This window comes from Camelina sativa, chromosome 15 (genome assembly GCF_000633955.1).
Source record: "Camelina sativa cultivar DH55 chromosome 15, Cs, whole genome shotgun sequence".
Taxonomy (NCBI): Eukaryota; Viridiplantae; Streptophyta; class Magnoliopsida; order Brassicales; family Brassicaceae; genus Camelina; species Camelina sativa.
Window position 1 is genome coordinate 11,463,680 of NC_025699.1, and position 20,114 is coordinate 11,483,793.

General features: G+C 34.7%; 2 protein-coding genes and 1 long non-coding RNA gene across 3 annotated transcripts; 1 reads left to right on the plus strand and 2 right to left on the minus strand.

Moving 5' to 3' along the window:
* On the plus strand, nucleotides 1,342-10,189 carry LOC104746455 (DNA mismatch repair protein MSH5). Its single transcript, XM_010467938.2, has 34 exons — nucleotides 1,342-1,486; nucleotides 1,887-1,918; nucleotides 2,059-2,153; nucleotides 2,352-2,432; nucleotides 2,509-2,581; nucleotides 2,801-2,864; nucleotides 3,105-3,259; nucleotides 3,367-3,468; nucleotides 3,566-3,593; nucleotides 3,671-3,702; nucleotides 3,806-3,863; nucleotides 4,116-4,202; nucleotides 4,504-4,560; nucleotides 6,105-6,206; nucleotides 6,310-6,354; nucleotides 6,732-6,809; nucleotides 6,889-6,939; nucleotides 7,022-7,103; nucleotides 7,407-7,480; nucleotides 7,571-7,670; nucleotides 7,761-7,857; nucleotides 8,001-8,090; nucleotides 8,189-8,253; nucleotides 8,349-8,407; nucleotides 8,517-8,593; nucleotides 8,681-8,767; nucleotides 9,009-9,070; nucleotides 9,157-9,218; nucleotides 9,303-9,356; nucleotides 9,453-9,538; nucleotides 9,624-9,655; nucleotides 9,750-9,773; nucleotides 9,884-9,999; nucleotides 10,097-10,189. Exons 1-34 carry the CDS (start codon nucleotides 1,451-1,453, stop codon nucleotides 10,175-10,177), a joined length of 2,424 nt encoding a protein of 807 aa, XP_010466240.1. The 5' UTR covers nucleotides 1,342-1,450; the 3' UTR covers nucleotides 10,178-10,189.
* LOC104746454 (probable tetraacyldisaccharide 4'-kinase, mitochondrial) lies at nucleotides 4,653-5,539 on the minus strand. Its single transcript, XM_010467937.2, has 3 exons — nucleotides 5,147-5,539; nucleotides 4,920-5,043; nucleotides 4,653-4,836 (listed from the first exon to the last, which is right to left on the minus strand). Exons 1-3 carry the CDS (start codon nucleotides 5,317-5,319, stop codon nucleotides 4,720-4,722), a joined length of 414 nt encoding a protein of 137 aa, XP_010466239.1. The 5' UTR covers nucleotides 5,320-5,539; the 3' UTR covers nucleotides 4,653-4,719.
* Nucleotides 10,333-11,427, minus strand: LOC109129188. Its single transcript, XR_002035392.1, has 2 exons — nucleotides 11,097-11,427; nucleotides 10,333-10,794 (listed from the first exon to the last, which is right to left on the minus strand). It is a non-coding gene; the product is annotated as an uncharacterized LOC109129188 (long non-coding RNA).

Genomic DNA, 20,114 nt, shown 5'->3' on the forward strand with positions numbered 1-20,114 from the left:
AAAAAAAAAAAAAAAATGTGAACAAAAAATCTACACACTCACATGACAATCTATCTTAACATATTTGAAGTACATTTTTGTGTCGTCTTTACAGATCAAATCAAAATTGAAATATATAACCCGATTCAATGATTTGGATTCTCATTAATTATAGTAATTTATATATATATGGTCATTCATCAATATCCTAATATTTGTAATTTCTATCGTTAACAATAAATATGGTAATTAATAAATATACTAATATTCATCGAAATTCTAATCATTTAATCCAAAATTATAACTTAAAACCAAAATTATTTAAATCAAAATTAAATACTAGATATTAAAATTTAATAAAATTACTTATTTAGTTATTCTTAATAAAATATATATACTTATAATTTTTTCAAATTCAATACCTATTTATTTAACAACTGATATTGTAAATGTTTGCAAATACAGTAAAGCAAATATAAAACTTTAATATTTTATTTAAAATAACGAATATCAGTTACTTTACAATTACATTTTTGACAAAAAAAGTTACTTTACAATTACATACAAAAATATATAAAATATTTTTCTGTGATGTACCACAGGGTGAATCATAGTTATATATGTAATATGGTTTCAAAACTAATGAGGTGTCATTTGGAGTGACATTTTAAAAAATAAAGGTGGGAAATATGAATTAGCTTTATAGAAATACATAAATTAGTCAGTGTGAAGATCTTGTTTTTATTTTTTATTTTTCTTGCCAAAATTACTTTATTATAGATATTTGTTTCCGTGAAATACATTTCATAGTAAAACAAAAACAAGCAAATATAAGAATGTGAGTTTCAATAGAACTAAAAACATCATCAAACTGAAATCAACATTCTTCCGACTCATTGAAAAGTATTCTCAGACTTTATATACAATTGTATTAATATTTGTCTTAAACAATTACTTGCGATAAGACAATATATTGTATTATATGTCACAATTTCTTTTTAAGTGTTTGCCGTATATATATTTAATATCAAATGATTTATTTTACATTATTGAACAAAAATTAATCTATTTTTAAAATGATTGATTTCCTAAACACACATATATATATATATATATATATATAAACAATAGTGATAATTTATGATATATTTTCCCATTCTTCAAAGCTTATATCAATCACATAATTTTTTCGTTTTTACAATTTCATTATATGCATTATTATTATTTTTTAATTATGATTGACTTTGTCATTTCACATGTTTTGTTTTTTTTTTTGTTTTTTTTTTCCTAGAACCAGATATTTAATTGGACGCCGAACGGTAGAAAAAAATGACAAAACACCGATATTTTATTTTACATTATCGCATCGAGACTTTCTCTGTTTCGCGCCCTTCTCACTTATCTTCCCCAACGTTCTTCACTCTCCCTCTATCTCTCTCTCTCTCTCGTTCTACTCTGCGGGCCTGCGGCGATGGAGGAAATAGACGACACAGAAATCGAATCACAGGTATCTTCGATTACGTTTTCTCCCACCAATTCGCGACCGGCCCCTTCTGATTTTGCTGTTCGTCACTTGAGAAATCGGAGGGTTTTGTGACAAACTGACAATTGATATCTAGTTTCCGTGATTTAAGGATTTGACAGATAAAAACCTCGGATCTATTGTGTAATCGTTGTGTATCGATCTCGATAGCATAGATATTGATAAACCCTAGCTTTCCCCGATTTTGATCTTAGATTGGTTTAATCGGAAGTAATTGGATCTAGTTATTGTGTCGATTTGATCGCAGAAACAATTATTTCTGAGACCCTGTGATTTCTGAGACAGTTTGCACAATTCATAATCAATCAAACTTACCAATTTGTGAATATTGTGAAAGTACCAATTTGTTTTCAATGCAATGCAGGTTTATATGGCTTGCATTCAGCATGGTCGACGGTTAGTGTTTTGACTTCAAATTCTTGTTTTGAATGCATTTCTTTATGTAGTTGGTGGTTATCAGATGGACAAGCTCATATCCTTCTCTTTATGTAGTTTTAGTAAGGATCAGTATCTAAATTAAACATTTCTTTTTTCAGAGTTGGAGTTTCTTACTATGACTGTAGTGAACGCAAGCTTCATGTGCTAGAAGTTTGGGAGGAAGATTGCTCAGACTTCACCTTGATTAATATGGGTATAAATTCTCATTATGAAACAGAGTGGAATCTTTACATGTAGAGTTTCCTTATATTGATGTACCATAGTTCTAACCTAGCTTGGTAAAGCCAGTTCTTGGTTTACAACTACTTTGCAGCACTTTTATTCTGCTACACTGTGCTTACCACATTAGTTTTTTTGGATCGCTTCATTTGTCTTGGTTATATATCTTCAGTAAAATATCAAGCGAAGCCATCAATCATTTACACAAGCACCAAAAGTGAAGAGTCCTTTGTAGCTGCTCTGCAGCAGAGTGGTATGTCACTATCTATTTCTGTTGAATTATTAGCCCTTAAGTCTATGGCCTTTGCGTATTTTCATTGTTTCTGCAGATGGAACTGACGAGAATACCGTGGTGCGGCTGGTAAAGAGCTCAACATTCAGCTACGAGCAAGCGTGGCACAGGTACAGAGAGTGTAATTAACTCCACGTATACCTTATTTATGTGACTCTTGTTAGTCATAATACTTGTTACAAGATGAATTCCCCATTTAAAAAATGGTCTGGTAGGAAACTGGTTCCTGCGGTTCCAGTTTCTTGACTCAAATATGATAGCTTACTTGACTCATGATATTTTTATTATACCTGCTGTTTTACACTGATTGTTATCCCAATATTGTGTAGATTGGTGTATCTTCGAGTAACAGGAATGGATGATGGGTTGAACATCAAAGAAAGGATTTGTTATGTAAGTTACAGCGGGGGGGAATGTTAATCCCTCTTTACTAGGATTTTGATCACTTGGTTACAGTAATCTGCAGTTGGAATCTCAATCATAATGTAGAATTATTTATATTTTCGATGTCACAATGAATTAATTTGACATTGTAGCTAACTAATTCTGTGGTTATTAACACATTTTTAGTAATTGGTAAAATAAGTTATCTATAATTTTATGAAGCTTCTTCATCTTTCTTGTTTATTGCAGCTGAGTTCGATGATGGATGTGGGCAGTGAAGTCCAAGTTCGTGTTAGTGGGGGCCTTCTTGCTATATTAGAAAGTGAACGAATTGTTGAAACTCTGGAACAAAACGAATCTGGGACTGCGTCAATCGCAATAGATTCAGTCATGGAAGTACCGCTGTATCCTCCACTTTGTCTGTTATGTTCTTTTGTATTGATGAAAATTACTTTCCTGAATTTTTGCGATGATAATGTGCCTGCAAATCCTTTACAAAAATTTATAACAGGAACAAGTTTCTTAAACTTGATGCGGCTGCGCACGAGGCTCTGCAGATATTTCAAACAGATAAACATCCAAGCCATATGGGCATTGGCCGGGCCAAAGAAGGGTAATATGACTAAATGCCTTAGTTCATCTGTTGAATGTTATATCTGTTTTTCCTGCTTTGGCTTATTGATAATCTTCATTGAATCTTTGATATGAAGGTTCTCCGTGTTTGGAATGATGAATAAGGTTTGCTTTCCTTGCATTGGTTCATTCTGGTTGATAAATTCTTGGATTTATGATTTAATTGACCAGGCCTATTTCAGTGTGCCACCCCAATGGGTAGACGCCTTTTAAGGTAATAAATGTGAATGATATATATATATATATATATATATATATAAACTGTTCTGAAGCTGATGTAATCTTACGGCATTGTTTTCCTTTTCTCTCTATTTCAGAAGCTGGTTTATGAGACCAATTTTAGATCTTGAAGTGTTAGATCGCCGTCTCAATGCTGTATCCTTTTACTTTCTTGATCTCTTGTGAAGGACTTTGCTTTATGTCAAGCAGACTAGGAGTTAACAATCAACATGAAAGAAGAGAAACCAATAGATTAAACTATATCTCTGCTTTCTGCAGCCTTATCAGCATAATTTTAACCGATCTTCATTTGTTATGAACGGAAGAAAAATACTTCGACCATTAATTGACAGGGGCGCCTTTCAGGCTTTCACTGATGTTCTGAGATCTTTCTTTTGACTGTATTAGATTTCCTTTTTCATTTCTTCAGTAGAGCTAATGGCATCATTGCGGGAGACACTGAAATCAGTGAAGGACATTTCGCATCTGCTCAAGGTATGTAGGTACCATTATTCTATATATAGTATAGTTTTAGCATGCCTACCCCCTTTAGCCATACGAGCCTGTGAAGAAAAATTAGGATTAGAAATTAATCGCACAGAGAAAAGTTTCCGTACAGTTTTGTGGTGTATATGTTAATTGTAGAAATAGTGTTATGTGAGCGATTCTGCCCAGACAGAGAATGTGGATACATTGCATGCCATTTATCCTCTTGTATGCCTGGTCTGTAGATTCCATTTTTGTTTTGATAACACTTTTCTTTATTCTGGATATGGATGTTTTATGTTAAAAAAAGAAATTCAACTCTCCGACGTCCCTTTGTACCAGTAACGACTGGACAGCTTTTTTGAAGGTAAGTTCATTTTTTCTGACTATCATTTTCATTTGGTCTATAAAACTAGTCTCCCAAGCCCCAATGAAATGTTCATAGCTTCTACTCTTTCATGAAGATCAAAGAATGACCTTATACTAGAAGGATCAACACAACCATACTTTTCGAAAAACCAAGCAGCTACTTTTCGAAAAACCAAGCAGCAGTAGCTGCTCGGTTTGCACCAATCCCAATCTTTGCCGGTACACCACGAAGATGTCTTTTAAGCATTTTGGCTTCATCTCCACCACCATAACCCTGCCAGTGAAGATGTCTAAATTCACAAGCAAAACACTCTAAAAATTCAAATTCTAACAACTAGAAGAATGGGAGGGGATTACACGAGTGAGGATAAGAGGTGAAAGTCCAGAATCAACGAGGAATTGAGAAATGTATTCCACCATTGGCGTCTTCCCATTACCTCCCCAGCTCAGATTCCCAACGCTGATCACCGGAACCGGTAATCTTCAGCATCAATTTTTTAATTCCAGATATGTTATTTATATTATCAAATCGATTAATAAAATAAAAACATAATTCAAATTGATCGAGTGAGAGAAGAACTCACCGGTGTTTCTGTACCAATGAGAAGCGGTAGAGAGAGCGGCGGATTTGGAGAGCGACTCTGTATAGAGAAGAAGCGAGTGTGAGGATGGGAACGAGAGACCGGTGAAGTGCAGGGGATTTACTATGGTCTCTCGTGTATGCGATTTCGTTCACCACCTTCCTCACCTTCTCCATTGACTTATTGATTCTGCAACTAACGAGATTCTCTGACTACGAAACTGAAGCTGTTCGTTGAACCAAGACGGATATTATAAAGTCCGGTTAAAATCCAGTCTTTCGGTTTACAAAAATTGGTACATGAAAAACGATAATAACCGGCACTCATCGGTATTGGAATTTATGCACTAATGATCTCATGGATCAAATTCAAATTTTTAGTCAACAAATTTCATGAATCATGATGATTTCTGACCAAATTGTATAAACATATAAAATTAAATCTGTGCTAACCGGTGCATCTCTTTCGGTTTGCATCTTTACAAATTGGAAAATACTACAAAATATCGATTACATAGCTTCAAGAACTAAAAAGTAAATGTATTTAACCCTTTTGAAGCTTCGGGGTCTTGGATCTTCGTTGAACACAGACACCACCGTCACACATTAATCGCACAGAGAAAAGTTTCCATACAGTTTTGTAGTGTATATGTTAATTGTAGAAATAGTGTTATGTGAGCAATTCTGCCCAGACAGAGAATGTGGATACATTGCATGCCATTTATCTTCTTGTATGTCTGGTCTGTAGATTCCATTTTTGTTTTGATAACACTTTTTTTATTCTGGATATGGATGTTTTATGTTTAAAAAAGAAATTCAACTCTCCGACGTCCCTTTGTACCAGTAACGACTGGACAGCTTTTTTGAAGGTAAGTCCATTTTTTCTGACTATCATTTTTCATTTGGTCTATAAAACTAGTCTCCCAAGCCCCAATGTTATGCTATCTTATTGTGTGCATTAGAGTATAAGTGCGCTCTTGCACGTTAATAAGATATTTGAAGTTGGAGTTTCAGAAAGTCTCAGAGAGCATATGAGACGCTTCAACTTGGACATTATTGAGAAGGTTACTAATGTTTATCATCAGCTTATGAACCTTTTCAATTGTTATTCTCCCACTCTTTGATCCTTTTACCTGGTTGTTGCTAAGTTCTCTTTTCCTGTTGCAGGCCGGCTTATGTATCAGCACAGAGCTAGATTATGTCTATGAGCTGGTCAGTTAATTTTACATTCCGTTTCTTTAGTTCCGTTATAATCTGTACTTTCCTCTATAAAAGAACAGATCTTGATTCTTTCATAATTGAGGTCTTAACATCTCTCTTTTGCTTTCCTTAGAAATTTAAAACCTTAATGGAGTGATGTATTGTTTAAAACGGGGTATGGGGCCATTCATTTGCAACATTTTTGAGTGGCTAAAAGAAGATCAGCTAAGATTTATTCTGTAGAGTCACAATTTACTGGGTTACTCAGGCGTTGGATACCCCAACATTTGAGAAACTGGGTTAAACAAATTCAGCTAGCCTTTGAGTGAGAGATGTTGTAGGATATGTAAAATAATTATGTCTACAGTTAGTAACAGTTAACTCCACAGGTCATTGGAGTCATTGATGTAACTAGAAGCAAAGAGAGGGGTTATCAAACATTGGTGAAAGAAGGATTCTGTGCTGAGGTTATCATAGAAATTCTTTTTATTTGGGTTCTCATACCGCTAATCCTTTTTGCAAGTAACTCATTTCTTATTTTACCAGTTGGATGAGCTGAGGCAAATATACGAGGAGTTGCCAGAGTTTCTGCAGGAGGTTGTTTCTATGTGATAAGTTCCCTTAATTGATATATAAGGATGAATCGGCATCTCTCTTGGCTCATTTAAATTACTGACAGGTTTCATCGATGGAGTTAGAACACTTTCCTCATCTGCATAACGAAAAGCTCCCCCCTTGTATCGTCTATATTCAACAAATTGGTGGGTCTGCAGTTTCACGTCTATATTATATCTTAAAAGGTTTAGATGAAGATTTTTAGACATAGTTTCCTTTTAGAATTTAACCTCATTATTAAGAAAGGTGAAATTCAGTTGCACGAATTCATGTTTTGGAATCACCATGTCCTCGAATTATCAGCTCAACTATGGTGTCTATGCTTCTTGGTTGCTGAATATCCTTTCATTTTATGATACGTCTTTAACAAATTACTATGGTGTTGTTCACACTTTGTTCGTTTCTGTATATGAATATACACTTTCTCTTATGATTTATCTGTTCTGCAGGGTACCTAATGTGTATCTTTGGAGAAAAGCTTGATGAAACTGCACTTGACAGGCTTATTGAATTTGAATTTGCGGTACATTGTTTTGTGTTAAAAATCTTAACCCTTTGAACGCTATGTCACTATGAAGCAGAAATTTAATCTACAATTCTCTCTTGTGATTAGTTTTCGGATATGGATGGAGAGACTCAGCGATTCTTTTATCATACACCGAAGACACGAGAGTTAGACAACCTTCTTGGAGATATCTACCACAAAATTTTAGGTATGTCTGTATACTGGTTTATTTTTTCCTTGGCGTATCCTTCTTGAGTATGATGATGTAGTATCTTGTTTTACAAATTTTCGCTGACAGATATGGAGAGGGCAATTATCAGGGACTTGCTATCGCACACACTTTTGTTCTCGGCTCACCTGCTGAAGGCAGTTAACTTTGTTGCAGAACTTGATTGGTAATCTATATTCCAAAAACTACGGATATCTCATTCCATTCTAGTCCTCTTAAAGAAAAGCAGCACTTTTCACGTACCTATTAACTAATTAGCTACTTATGAGTAATGGCTAATAACTTATTCATTCTTCTTTGCTTCTCTAGCATTCTATCGTTGGCTTGTGTTGCACATCAGAATAACTACGTCAGGCCTGTTCTGACTACAGAATCATTGCTTGATATTCGAAATGGAAGGTGAAACTGACTCTATGAGTTGCACTTATGTCTTCTTGTTGCATTAATATATAAACTCACAAAAAATTGTATCCGTAAATATCTATACTGGTGGGCAGGCATGTTTTGCAGGAAATGGCTGTGGATACATTTATCCCGAACGACACTGAAATCAATGATAGTGGTGAGCTTTTGACTCTATAGGTATAGGCGTGCATTAAAGCTTAAATTGTAAACTAGTCTTTGTTCATCACCTGATTGTAACTTTGTCTGTCGCAGGCCGAATTCATATTATTACCGGTCCTAATTACTCAGGAAAGAGCATATATGTAAAGCAGGTCGGCGTTACTATTCTAAGTCTTGTTTCTCTTCGTCCGACCAAAGTGTACTTCATCATCATGAATTGACAACTCAAGTCGAGCATTCCTTCTGGCTTGTTATTTGCAGGTGGCTTTAATTGTTTTTCTGTCTCATATTGGAAGCTTTGTACCAGCAGATGCAGCAACTGTTGGTTTAACTGACAGGTCAAACGTCCTGCATTCTTTGATCCTTCTACAATCACATTTTTATGTATAGATTTTTTATTACTAAGATTAGTCTTACAACAACAGGATCTTTTGTGCAATGGGAAGCAAGTTCATGACCGCGGAACAATCTACATTCATGATAGATCTGCATCAAGTAGGAATGATGCTCAGGTATTCCAAACGCTACTATTCTAACTTGATTTCAAGCAGCTCCACTACTGATAGGCCCTTGTGAGCCGGTCTCAATTGCTTCGATCAGTTAGTGACTTCTTGTTCACGAGCTACATTATTTAAGTTCATGGTGACCCAAGATAGCAAATATCAATCAAAATTCAACTGTGGAAGAAACCAATCTGTACATTGTTCGTGACTTATGATCTTGTTCCCAATAATTGTGATTTAAATTTTCCAGGCAGGCAACTTCAAGATCTCTGTGTCTATTAGACGAGTTTGGTAAAGGCACTCTTACAGAAGGTAAGGATTTCTCCACCCTCTGCATTGGATAAAAGGCATGTGTTTGTGAAAACTTCTCCCTTACCCACACTCTTATTTAAGTACAGATGGTATTGGCCTGCTTGGTGGGACAATAAGTCACTTTGCTACATGTACAGAGCCACCAAGGGTATAGCATTCTCTTGTCTGTCTTTAAGCTTGTATGTTTTAATAGAACCCTTACATGACATTGCTTATTGATGCATGCTTTCAGGTTCTAGTATGTACGCACTTGACTGAACTACTTAACGAGAGCTGCTTGCCTGTTGTATGTACTCCGATCCAATACCAGATAACTCAGCAGATTTTAAAGTAGTTCCTCGCTTCATAGTGAGAGTCTCATCTTTTGTCTTTTTTACTTCAGTCGGAGAAGATTAAATTCTATACAATGAGCGTTCTTAGGCCAGACACAGAATCTGCAAACATGGAAGATATTGTTTTTCTTTATCGGTATGGAGTCTCAGCGACTAGCATTCTACTTAAACTGCCTACATTCTTAAGACTTCCATGTTTTAAGCAATGGTTTTGTTTGCAGGTTAATTCCAGGACAGACTTTGCTGAGCTATGGTGAGCATTCTTTTTTTTTCCTTTGCGTTATTGTCTACATGATGAGCTTCTTGTGAATACACCGAACTTCATCAGACCTATTTATGTAATGCAGGTCTTCATTGCGCACTACTCGCTGGTACATATAGGAATATTACAAAATATTAACTCTAATAAAATTGATGACAATGTTTACTAATGTGGATTTATAGAGTAACAGAAGGAAGTTTTCACTATTGTTGATGGAAGGTGTTCCTGAGGAAGTCGTGAAGAGAGCAGCCATCGTGTTGGACGCCTTTGAAAGTAACAACAGCGTCGATAAACTAAGCCTTGACAAAATATCATCTCAAGATGAAGCATTCAAGGTCTTTTTGCTCTCTCCTACTTTCACAAACTTATCCCTCTTATCTTCTCTCCTCATGGCCTTACCAAACGTGTACTGAAACCCAATGAAATTTGCAGGATGCTGTTGACAAGTTTATGGAGTTTGACATCAGTAAAGGTGACGTCCGTGCCTTCTTTCAAGATATCTTCACTTCCTAATAAACCCTTACTTTCAAGATATCTTCACTTCCTAATAAACCCTTACTCAAAAAGTGAAGACCCTTATACAAAATGTAACCAACAACAGAAGACTTTTAAAACGGAAAGTTTTTATCAAAATAGAAGAATTACATAAATATAGTATTGGTTGGTAATTTAGTTTGACTTAATTTCTTCTCTTAAAAAAGGTAAATAAATAACAAAAACAAAAGCCACACTCGAGTGTGCCACAAATATAACCGAAAACAGTTTGCGACTAACTCTCTGTTACCAAACTGAACCTTTTCTTATAAAAAAACTTCCAACACAATGGCTATACTCTTGTAAAGAACAACTAGTAACAAACATATTAGAATGCTGTATCGCGCATAGAAACAGATCTTGGTGAGAATATCGATTATTCAGACTTGCAATTTCGGATAGAGAGGTGTGAAAGAGAGAGCTTAGATGCGTCTGATCTCCGTGGAAACTCTGAACTTAATGGGTTGAGTTTAATGGGTTGCATTCTCGCCTTTCTTCCACAGCTCTAATGTCTTGTCTGCTTCACAATGTTACCAGCCTTGAACTCATCAAATCAAAACACACTGCATGTATACCGGACACACTGTCCAGTGAACCTGACTATGCCGATAACAAAATACCCGATTACTACTTGCAATTCTAGAGAGCACAGTTCTATTTACTCAGCTTGAAACAAGAGAGAGAATCCTTGATTCGTTATAACTAATCATAAACCTCTATGACTTGTATATAGAAACTAAGATCCTATCACCCAGACCCAGACAGTAAATTTTAGCCATTCAAGGTAGAAATGAGTAAAGGGTCAAGAAATATGCATGTTTTGTGCGGATATCCATACCTACAAGAGGAAAAAGGAATTTTGACAACACACTCAGAATAGTGGAGACAGGAACAAGACCTTAGTTAGTTTTGGTTTTGGAGATGTGAACCAATGAACTGCAGAACACTTTCAGCTGCTAATATGATGCCCTTTTTGCCATCACCGTTTGGACCTGCAGATCTCGTTTGAAGATTTAACCCGCGTCTGGAAGGAAGGGTGTGTGCTCTCTCTAGGCCCTTTGGAAATTTTTTATTGTGGTTGCCCTTTTTTGTCGCATTTAGAACTCCACCCTCTTCTGCCAAATTTGTTCCTAGAGTGGCATTGGAAAGATATGTCAATGTTTTAGTACGACCCCAAATTATCAAGATCCAAAACACATCCAACAACAAGCATAGTAAAAAAAAGAAATGCAAGCAAGTTTTCACTTTTCAGTATCTGATCCTGATTATATGCTGTATATATATGAAGGTATAGTGTTAGGAGGCTTTGCAGTACACATAGAAATGGTACAGCCACTACAAAAAAATGTATGTATTACATCAATTAAATTGTATAAAAAAACTAAATGAAACTAATTTAAATTACTTATTAATAATTGATACAAAATATCTAATTTAACATCATTAATGATAACTGATATTGATATTAATTTATTTGACATCAATTCATCAAAATTGATGCAAATTTATATTTGTTTGTATCACTTTCAAAATACTGATACAAAGATACATATTTCCATCACTTAAATAATTGATGTATTTACTAATTTTAACTATCATCACTTAAAAAATTTAGAAAAAAATTTACATCAAGAAAAAATAATGCTAATAAAATTTAGAGAAATTCCTTTAAATACCACTAAAAAGTTTTTTTCCAAAAATACTACATTTTAGTTTTTTCCAAAAATACCACAAAAGTTTTTTTTCCAAAATTACCACAAACACAAAAATTGAATTTTAAGGATGTAGAATTTTTTTTTTTTTTTATGTTTGGGTTGACAAATTTAGTTTTAGGGTATAGTTTTTAGGGGTAGGGTTTAGTATTTATAATTTAGGAATTAGTTTTTAATATTAGAACTTTAGTTCAATTATGTGGTATTTAAAAAAAAAAAACATTTTAGTGGTATTTTTGAAAAAAAAAACTAAGTTGTGGTATTTTTGGAATAAAAACCTATTTTAGTGGTATTTATGACAATTGCCCTAAAATTTATATAAATTATGCCAAAATTAATTATACGATTTAATTTCGATTGTTAAAACTGATGTATTTTTACCTTAATTTGCCTGTTTTACAACATTTTAGACTAATAAAACCAATTTTATATTAATAAAAAACTTAAAATATTATTAAAATAAATTATGTTTGCATCAATTTTAAGTAAACAATAGAATATATATATCTAATAAACTGAGTGCTAATAAATTTTTATTGTGCTGGAGACTTTTAGCAAATATAATTGTTATTTACTAATTTCTTTTAGTTAACCAAAATTTATGGCAAGTAAATATCTTTTTGATCAATATCTAGCAGTTACAATATTTTCTAATTCAGATTCAAATCTTTTTGATCAATATCTCTAAGTGATAAAACCTACACGAGAATCATAGCTAAAAAAAAACTTTTCCTCATCTTCTATGTCATATAATATAATGTGACATCAAACTTCTCCGAGAGTCCAGCACTCCATCTTTCCGGTGATGATGTTGAACCTCTCCGCTAAAGAACACTCCTGTCGGCATCTCAAAGAGTTGTTTTTCTAATGTGTTCCATGTGATGATGATGTAGAGTTCTTGTACTGGTGCTTTACGGAGGAGACATGTTCTTCTAGCGAAGATTGGGAGAAAATCCAACCGGAGCATCTTTCTTTCACGGTAGTCGCCGGTGCAGCACTGGTTAAATCTGTTTTCTCAGGGCGGATGGCTGTTCTGGTGAAGGAGAGTGATTAGGGACGGTGGCTGGGCTTGATATTCTGGCCGGAGTTAAGATTCTGACCGGAGTTAAGATTCTGGCCGCTTGAGTTGCCGTAATCTCTTTTATTATCCTCTCTAAATTATTTTTATTAAATAATTTTGTTGTTTTGGTCAACTATTGTAATTTAATTAATATTATTGTAATTGTACATTTGTACCACAATTTCTTCAGTTATTTAATTTGGAAGAAAACACAATTTTATTTTTAATAATTTATGTAAATGACTCTATTATCAAAATTGAAATTAATTTTAACATCAATTTATTAAAATCAAATAACAAACCGACATTAATTTTAAATAATTGATAGAAATATTTAACATCATCATTTATTATAACCGTAAACATATTCACGTCATTTATAGTAACCGATGCAAAATTTAGATCACTGTTTGTAACTGATGCATGTTAATATAATTTTAGAAAATTGATGTAAATATTTTGTATATTAGCATCAGTTTTAAATAAACCAATGAAAATTATTTGCATCAACAAAATGTAAATCATTTGTTTAAGTGATGTAAATTATTTTTACATCATTTAAAACTGATACAAATATATAAAATAAATGATGTTAAACAATTATTTTTTTGTAGTGAGCATATATACCTTCATAATTATATGATCCTCCTAACACTATTATTATATGTTGTACTTATCCCATAAGAGTATAATTCATTAATTTTTTTCTTCCTCTCCTTTCTATATGATACATACACATATAAGTTGTGTCACATCCCTAGATGCATCAATCCAGTTTGTTCTATGTGTCAATAGTATAAGAGAACTATTATTGTTGTTATTATTATTATTATTATTATTATTATTATTATTATTATTATTATTATTATTATTATTATTATTATTATTATTATTATTATTATTATTATTATTATTATTATTATTATTATTATTATTATTATTATTATTATTATTATTATTATTATTATTATTTTACTTTATAGTTATCCACCAATCATCATAAAGCAAAAAATCAACTAATTATTTGTTTCTTTCCTTGCTCTATAATATTACTAAAGTATAGTAGTATAACTTTAGACGGGAAAACGGCCAATTCCCCCCTGAACTTAGTTGCTTTATCGTATTCATACACAGATTTTTGGAGTGTGCCTAAAACTACATGAACTTAACTAAAATTTGAATTTTCCACATGAATTATTGAAATCAAGCCAAAACCATCATATCGAGTAACGGTGTTACTCTTCCGTTAATATATGATGACTGGACGCCACACTGGACCCTTAAACGACGCCGTTTTATTGTTTTAAGATAAAAAATAAAAAATCAGTTTGTACAGCGTAGGCAGTTGAACCCCCGACCTCTAGTACTCACAACCAACCATAAAACCAGCTGAACTACCGTAACTTTTCAATATATGTGAAAGGGATAAACAAATATATCTAAGACAACGCAAAAATTATAAAAGAAAAGGAAACCCTTTTCTTTCCTTTGTTTTCTCTTCTCCGACTGTAACTGTTGATTTTTCATGGATTGGATCAGTAATTGGGATTTTTTTGTTAGTTTAGATCAAAATTGATTCAAATCATGTATGAAATCTGATCCTTAATAGCTGAACTTGATTTTATAAAAAAAAAAAATTGTAACTGAAAATGAATTGGGTGATAGATATTTCAGTTCTTGACATCCTAATTTCAAATTAACCTCAGTTGATATATGACATCCTAATTTGAAATTAAGAAAAATTAATGGTCATAAATATCCCAATTGTTGAAGACGCGGCAAAAGAAGCGTGTAGAAACAAGAAAACGAAGATCGGGAGAGAAGAAAGGATAAGCTTTAATTTTCTTTAGTTTTTTAATTTGCATCGTAAATGTATATATAAGTATAGATATGTATACCTGTTTGCAGTTGTACGATTTGTTACTATAGTTCAGCTGCTAAATCGCTTGCTCACGTGTGTTAGAGTTCTATGGTTCGATTCTTCAGTTTCTGAAATTTATTTTATTTCAATTTTTTTCTTAAAACAATAAAACGACGTCGTTTAAGGGTCCAGTGTGGCGTCCAGTCATCATATATTAACGGAAGAGTAACACCGTTACTCGATATGATGGTTTTGGCTTGATTTCAATAGTTTATGTGGAAAATTCAAATTTTAGTTAAGTTCATGTAGTTTTAGGCACACTCCAAAAATCTGTGTATGAATACGATAAACCAACTAAGTTCAGGGGGGAATTGGCCGTTTTCCCTCACATAAATGTTTCCTGGAATGCTACGATAGATGTATATGTAATTGTAGCAACCACTTAGTTGTCACATCTCTAGAGATATCAATCGATTCAATCCAATGTTTTATGTTCCTTCTCTTTTGGCCGGCCTCAGTTTCTCCCCATCTCTCTTAGCAATATTCATAATTCATTCCTAGTTCATTTCTTTATTTCTTACAATCGGATTTTATACCCTACAAAACTATCTATAGTATCAAAAACAAAAGAAACGCAAATCACAGAGTACTATATTACTTTCTACAACTTATTTTTCTAAGAAGATTTCTCCCCTCTCCAATTTTGTTTTTTACCCATATTCTCTCTCTTCAGACTCTCTCACATCTCCAATTTGTTTTTAAGTCATACTCTTTCTCTCTTCAATACTACCCCTAAACGGCTAAACCCACCCTATTAGTTTTTTCCCCACGTCACAAAAAAATCATCAATATTTTTCATTAATTTCTTTCTTTCTCTCTTATCTACTATTTTGGTATGACACAAGTACAATGCATGCATATCCCCTAAAAACAAATTTAACTAATACAAATGGATATATATATATATATATATATATATATATATATATATATATATATATTTATATTTATGTCTATAACTCTCTAACGACTTTAATTGTTTCTATTTGAAATTCGAAACTCAAGCTTGTACGTTTTCAGTTAAAAATATAATAATACTACTACTATCACTGTAGTAACAAACCTTGGAACAAAGTCACATGCCTACTCTCTGCTCTGTAACAAATGGTAAAACTGCAAAGCCCTCAGCTTAGGAAAGAAACACGATCCCAATGATGCTATGATGAGATTCTCTTTATCGTATTATTATCATATATTTCTTTTAATTAAAATAACATTTACTAATATCTTATGTACACAAACTACAATAAGTCCACCACGTAGATATTACATATCCATTGTAATCACTTTTATAATTTTTTAGTTTGGAAATCCCTCATTAACAAAAAAAAAAATGTGTAACGTGAAAGCTTTATTTAATTTGCAAAATCCACTTTAACTTGACTGTTTTTTGGTTGACTGTTTTTTGGTCTTATATATGTAACGAAGACCAAATTGATCTTAACCAATGGGGAAAAGAAGGGACAGTACTAACACACAACTACAATGTAATTGGTATCTAATTGTACTTAATCTGAACAAATTCTCCAAATTGTCCAAATTTGTTCAATTTGTAATTTGTCCAAATTGTATTTTTTAAAATGTCGTCATTTTGTTATGAAATCCACGTCAGATTGGCTTAATAGAGAAATTAACAGAGTTAGTATTTAATCACGTTTTTGTATATTTAAGCACAAAAACATAAGTCCAAGTATGAAATTCAAATATTTTAAAAGTTTTCAGCATACCCGATAGTCCGATGTATGAATCGAACATATTGTAATTGTCCAGGTATGAAAAATCTGTTTTTCCGCCACCATGCCATGCATTCGATTATTGCTTTTTGCTTAGTAACTATTGCTTTTTCCATTATCCAATATAATATTCATATAAAATGTAGAATATTTTTTTTTTTGATAAACTTATATAAGGATTTTAATTTACCATTGTATATATTAAAAGACTATTTTATATAATGTAATTTCCATATTCGAAAATCGTTTTTTGAAAAGAAAAAAAGACATAAACTGCAAATAACAAGCAAACAAACTTGAGATTGAAAACAAATATATTGCTAAGAAGAGATATTAGAACCAAAGATAATCTCAATTAAGTACCTCTTTTTCTATGAGTACTTCGCTGTAATCGTTGCTTTGTCCATATTTTTCACATCTAGACTCGGTTCTTATCAGTCCCAATAAGAAAGAAGACATGGAAGTCTTTAACGGCGTGATAGAACCCAAATTACGAACAGTTTCTTCGAGATCTCTGAGAACTCTGCGACATAGTGTGGAGCCGATGATAGAAAAATTGAAAATCACAGATAGAGAAGCAAGCTAGTTTCTACTCGCCTACAGTAAAACCCTTTCCCCCAATTGTAAATCTTCAATCTTCGTGATATTTCCGTAGTGACTTCATAAGAAGGAAGGGTGCAAAGGTAATTTTGGCCGGTTTGAGTGTCTTCTGGCGAAGACCATTTCGTAAATGCCTAATTCGGAGGAGTAGTGGAGTTTTGATACCTACATTTTAATTAACTCTAATTAAAATTCACAACTTGATACCCTATTCATTATACACAAAATAGAGATAATATCAAAAACAATATAATCTCTATTTTATTTTAATTTAGCTACATTATATATTTTGAATATCTCATCTTCCAAAAACAATATCTAATCTCTATTTTAATCATCAAGCAAAAACCAATTCACAACAATTCCTCACTACTGACTCCTTTTCGTTTTTTTCCCACACCACTGTAGAAACTGAGCTTCACACAATGAATTTGTTTAAAGGGGGAAACAAATTCAATAACACTTTCTCTCTAAGAAATCGGATCAAAGCTAACAAGTAAAAGCGGATTGAAATCTCTTGGAAAACAAGTTAGGATTTTGCTCAAGAACAATGAAGAATTAGGGTTTTTGTATTAATTGCTCGATGCCTTACAATGAGAGAGTCTTCCTATATTTATACTTTGTCTTAGATTACAAAATATATCTACTTTCCTAATCGGATCAGCTGTGATTTGGAAAGTTTTTTGTTTCTCGTTAGGTCGGCCGCCGGGCGAACTGGGAGGTCGGCTTCCTATTTCTGAGCTGGGCTTCTTAACGCTATTGGGCCTTCATTCTAAGATAGAATCCACCTCAGGGCCGAACTCCCGGTTTAGATAACCGGTTTCCTTGCGGGTTTAGATCGGTATGTTGGGGGTGCCAATTCCCGCACCAACAATTAGTCCCCTCCCCCCAGTTCGGTACATTCAGAAGTCAATTCAAATGTTCGGACTGTAAGAAAAGAATATCTGATCTAATCCGTAAGGAAAATCAAATCTAATCACCTGGATCTTTGCGCCGCTTTGTCGTCCATTGCCATTGCGACACATGTCGAATGCGTCGCTTCTGTCAGCTCAGAAGCTGAAACGTCGCGTAGGTAGAGTATGTCATAACGACTTCGCGTAGAGTTGCCGCCAACTCGCTTCTATATACCCGGCTCTTCTCTTCATTTTTACTTTTTGCCAAACTGTTTGAAGGTATTTGCTCCGTTCTCTCTCCTCTTTCTGCATTTTATTTTATATTTGTTTTTTCGAATTCTCTTCCGCACTCTTCGACGAAGTCGATATGATCGAGCATCATACTATCGTTAAGATCAGAGTCGTCAACCAACATAGTGCAGCGAAGCGTTGGCACACCTGCCTCCGCTAGAGCCAATGCCTTGATGCCATAAGCAAACGAGAAGGGAGACTGCCCCGTAGCTTGCCTCGGGGTAGTCCGATAGGATCACAGTACGCCATCGAGTTGATCTGCCCAAACTCCTTTTCTTGTCCGAGACGTTTCTTCAGCCCATCTATTATGGTCTTGTTTGTGGCTTTGGCTTGACCGTTCCCCTGAGAATATCGGGGAGTCGAGGTGCTCAAACGAATCTGCCATTTGCTGAGAAAACGTCGGGTGATCAGCGAAGTGAACTGTGTTCCGTTGTCGGTGACGATCTCATTTGTGAGTCCGTGACGACAAATGATGTTCTTCCAAATGAAGTTGGTCACATCCAGCGATTGTACCTTGTGAAATGATTCAGCCTCCACCCACTTGGTGAAATAGTCGGTTAAGACCAACATGAAGCGTTTTGACTTCGATGGAGGCAGTGGACCGCCGAGGTCCATTGCCCAGCACATGAACGGATATGGCACAGTGACCGTGTTTAGCAATTCGGGTGGAACATGTTTCATCGGTCCATGGCCTTGGCAAGCTTCACACTTCGCCGAGAACGCTTCGTAATCGGCGACCATAGTCGGCCAATAATATCCGTCCTTTTTGATTTTCAATGCAAGTGCACGTCCTGCGGAATGGTTGCCACCGTCACCTTCGTGGACTTCCGTCATTATCCATTCTGCCTCTTCTGGATCGACACAGGTGAGTAGGACTCCAGAAGAACTACATCGGAAAAGGCTGTCCCTTAACATGACGTAATGCGCACATCGGGCTTTTAACCGTCGGGCTTGCCAGCAATCTTCTGGAACCTTTCCATCCGCGATGTACATTTTGATCTCGAGCTGCCAATCGTCTGGAGATTGCGTTACATCCGCCGAGCCTTGAATTGGCTCATCGACTTCCATTGGTTCCACATCATCATAGATGGCGAAATTCAGACCGGCATGATCGATGCTAGGCATTTCGATGCATTCGATTGGGACTGTTCGTCGCAAGCCAGGATCAGAACAATTTGCCAGAGCGGCGAGAGCATCTGCCGACGCGTTTTCGCTCCTCGGAACCTTGATTAATTCGAACGAGGCGAACTGCTCCGAAAGAGTTTGGAGTAACTGGCGACATGCCCCCATACGCTCATTTCTAGCGTCGTATTCTCCGCTGAATTGGTTGACTACGAGCTGTGAGTCACAGAAAACTTGGATGCTTGTTACCCCGAGTCGTTGTGCCAGCCGCAGTCCGGCCAGGACGGCTTCATATTCAGTTTTGTTGTTCGACGCCTTGAACCCGAGTTTTAGAGCCTACTCGAGGACTTCGCCAGTTGGCGATCGGAGAATGATCCCAACGCCGGATCCATGATTGGAGGAAAAGCCGGCGACGAACAACGTCTAAGGTTCCTCCTTGGGTATGGCTTCTTCAAGTTCAGAAGATAGCTCCGTGATGAAGTCCCCTAGGACATGTGACTTTAGGTTCAGGCAAGAACGAAATTCGATATCATATTCACTCAGCTCGATCGTCCATTTTGCAATTTGCCTGGATTGAAGAGGGC

What these genes read in the sequence shown, in the direction of transcription:
- LOC104746455 (XM_010467938.2), top strand. Translation starts at nt 1,451, where the DNA reads ATGGAGGAAATAGACGACACAGAAATCGAATCACAG. An exon ending in GATATTGTTTTTCTTTATCG is followed by an intron (nt 9,539 to 9,623) that starts GTATGGAGTCTC and finishes TTTTGTTTGCAG; the next exon opens with GTTAATTCCAGGACAGACTT. An exon ending in ACAGACTTTGCTGAGCTATG is followed by an intron (nt 9,656 to 9,749) that starts GTGAGCATTCTT and finishes TATGTAATGCAG; the next exon opens with GTCTTCATTGCGCACTACTC.
- LOC104746454 (XM_010467937.2), bottom strand. Translation starts at nt 5,319, where the DNA reads ATGGAGAAGGTGAGGAAGGTGGTGAACGAAATCGCATACACGAGAGAC. An exon ending in TCATTGGTACAGAAACACCG is followed by an intron (nt 5,044 to 5,146) that starts GTGAGTTCTTCT and finishes TTGATGCTGAAG; the next exon opens with ATTACCGGTTCCGGTGATCA. An exon ending in CACCTCTTATCCTCACTCGT is followed by an intron (nt 4,837 to 4,919) that starts GTAATCCCCTCC and finishes CTTCACTGGCAG; the next exon opens with GGTTATGGTGGTGGAGATGA.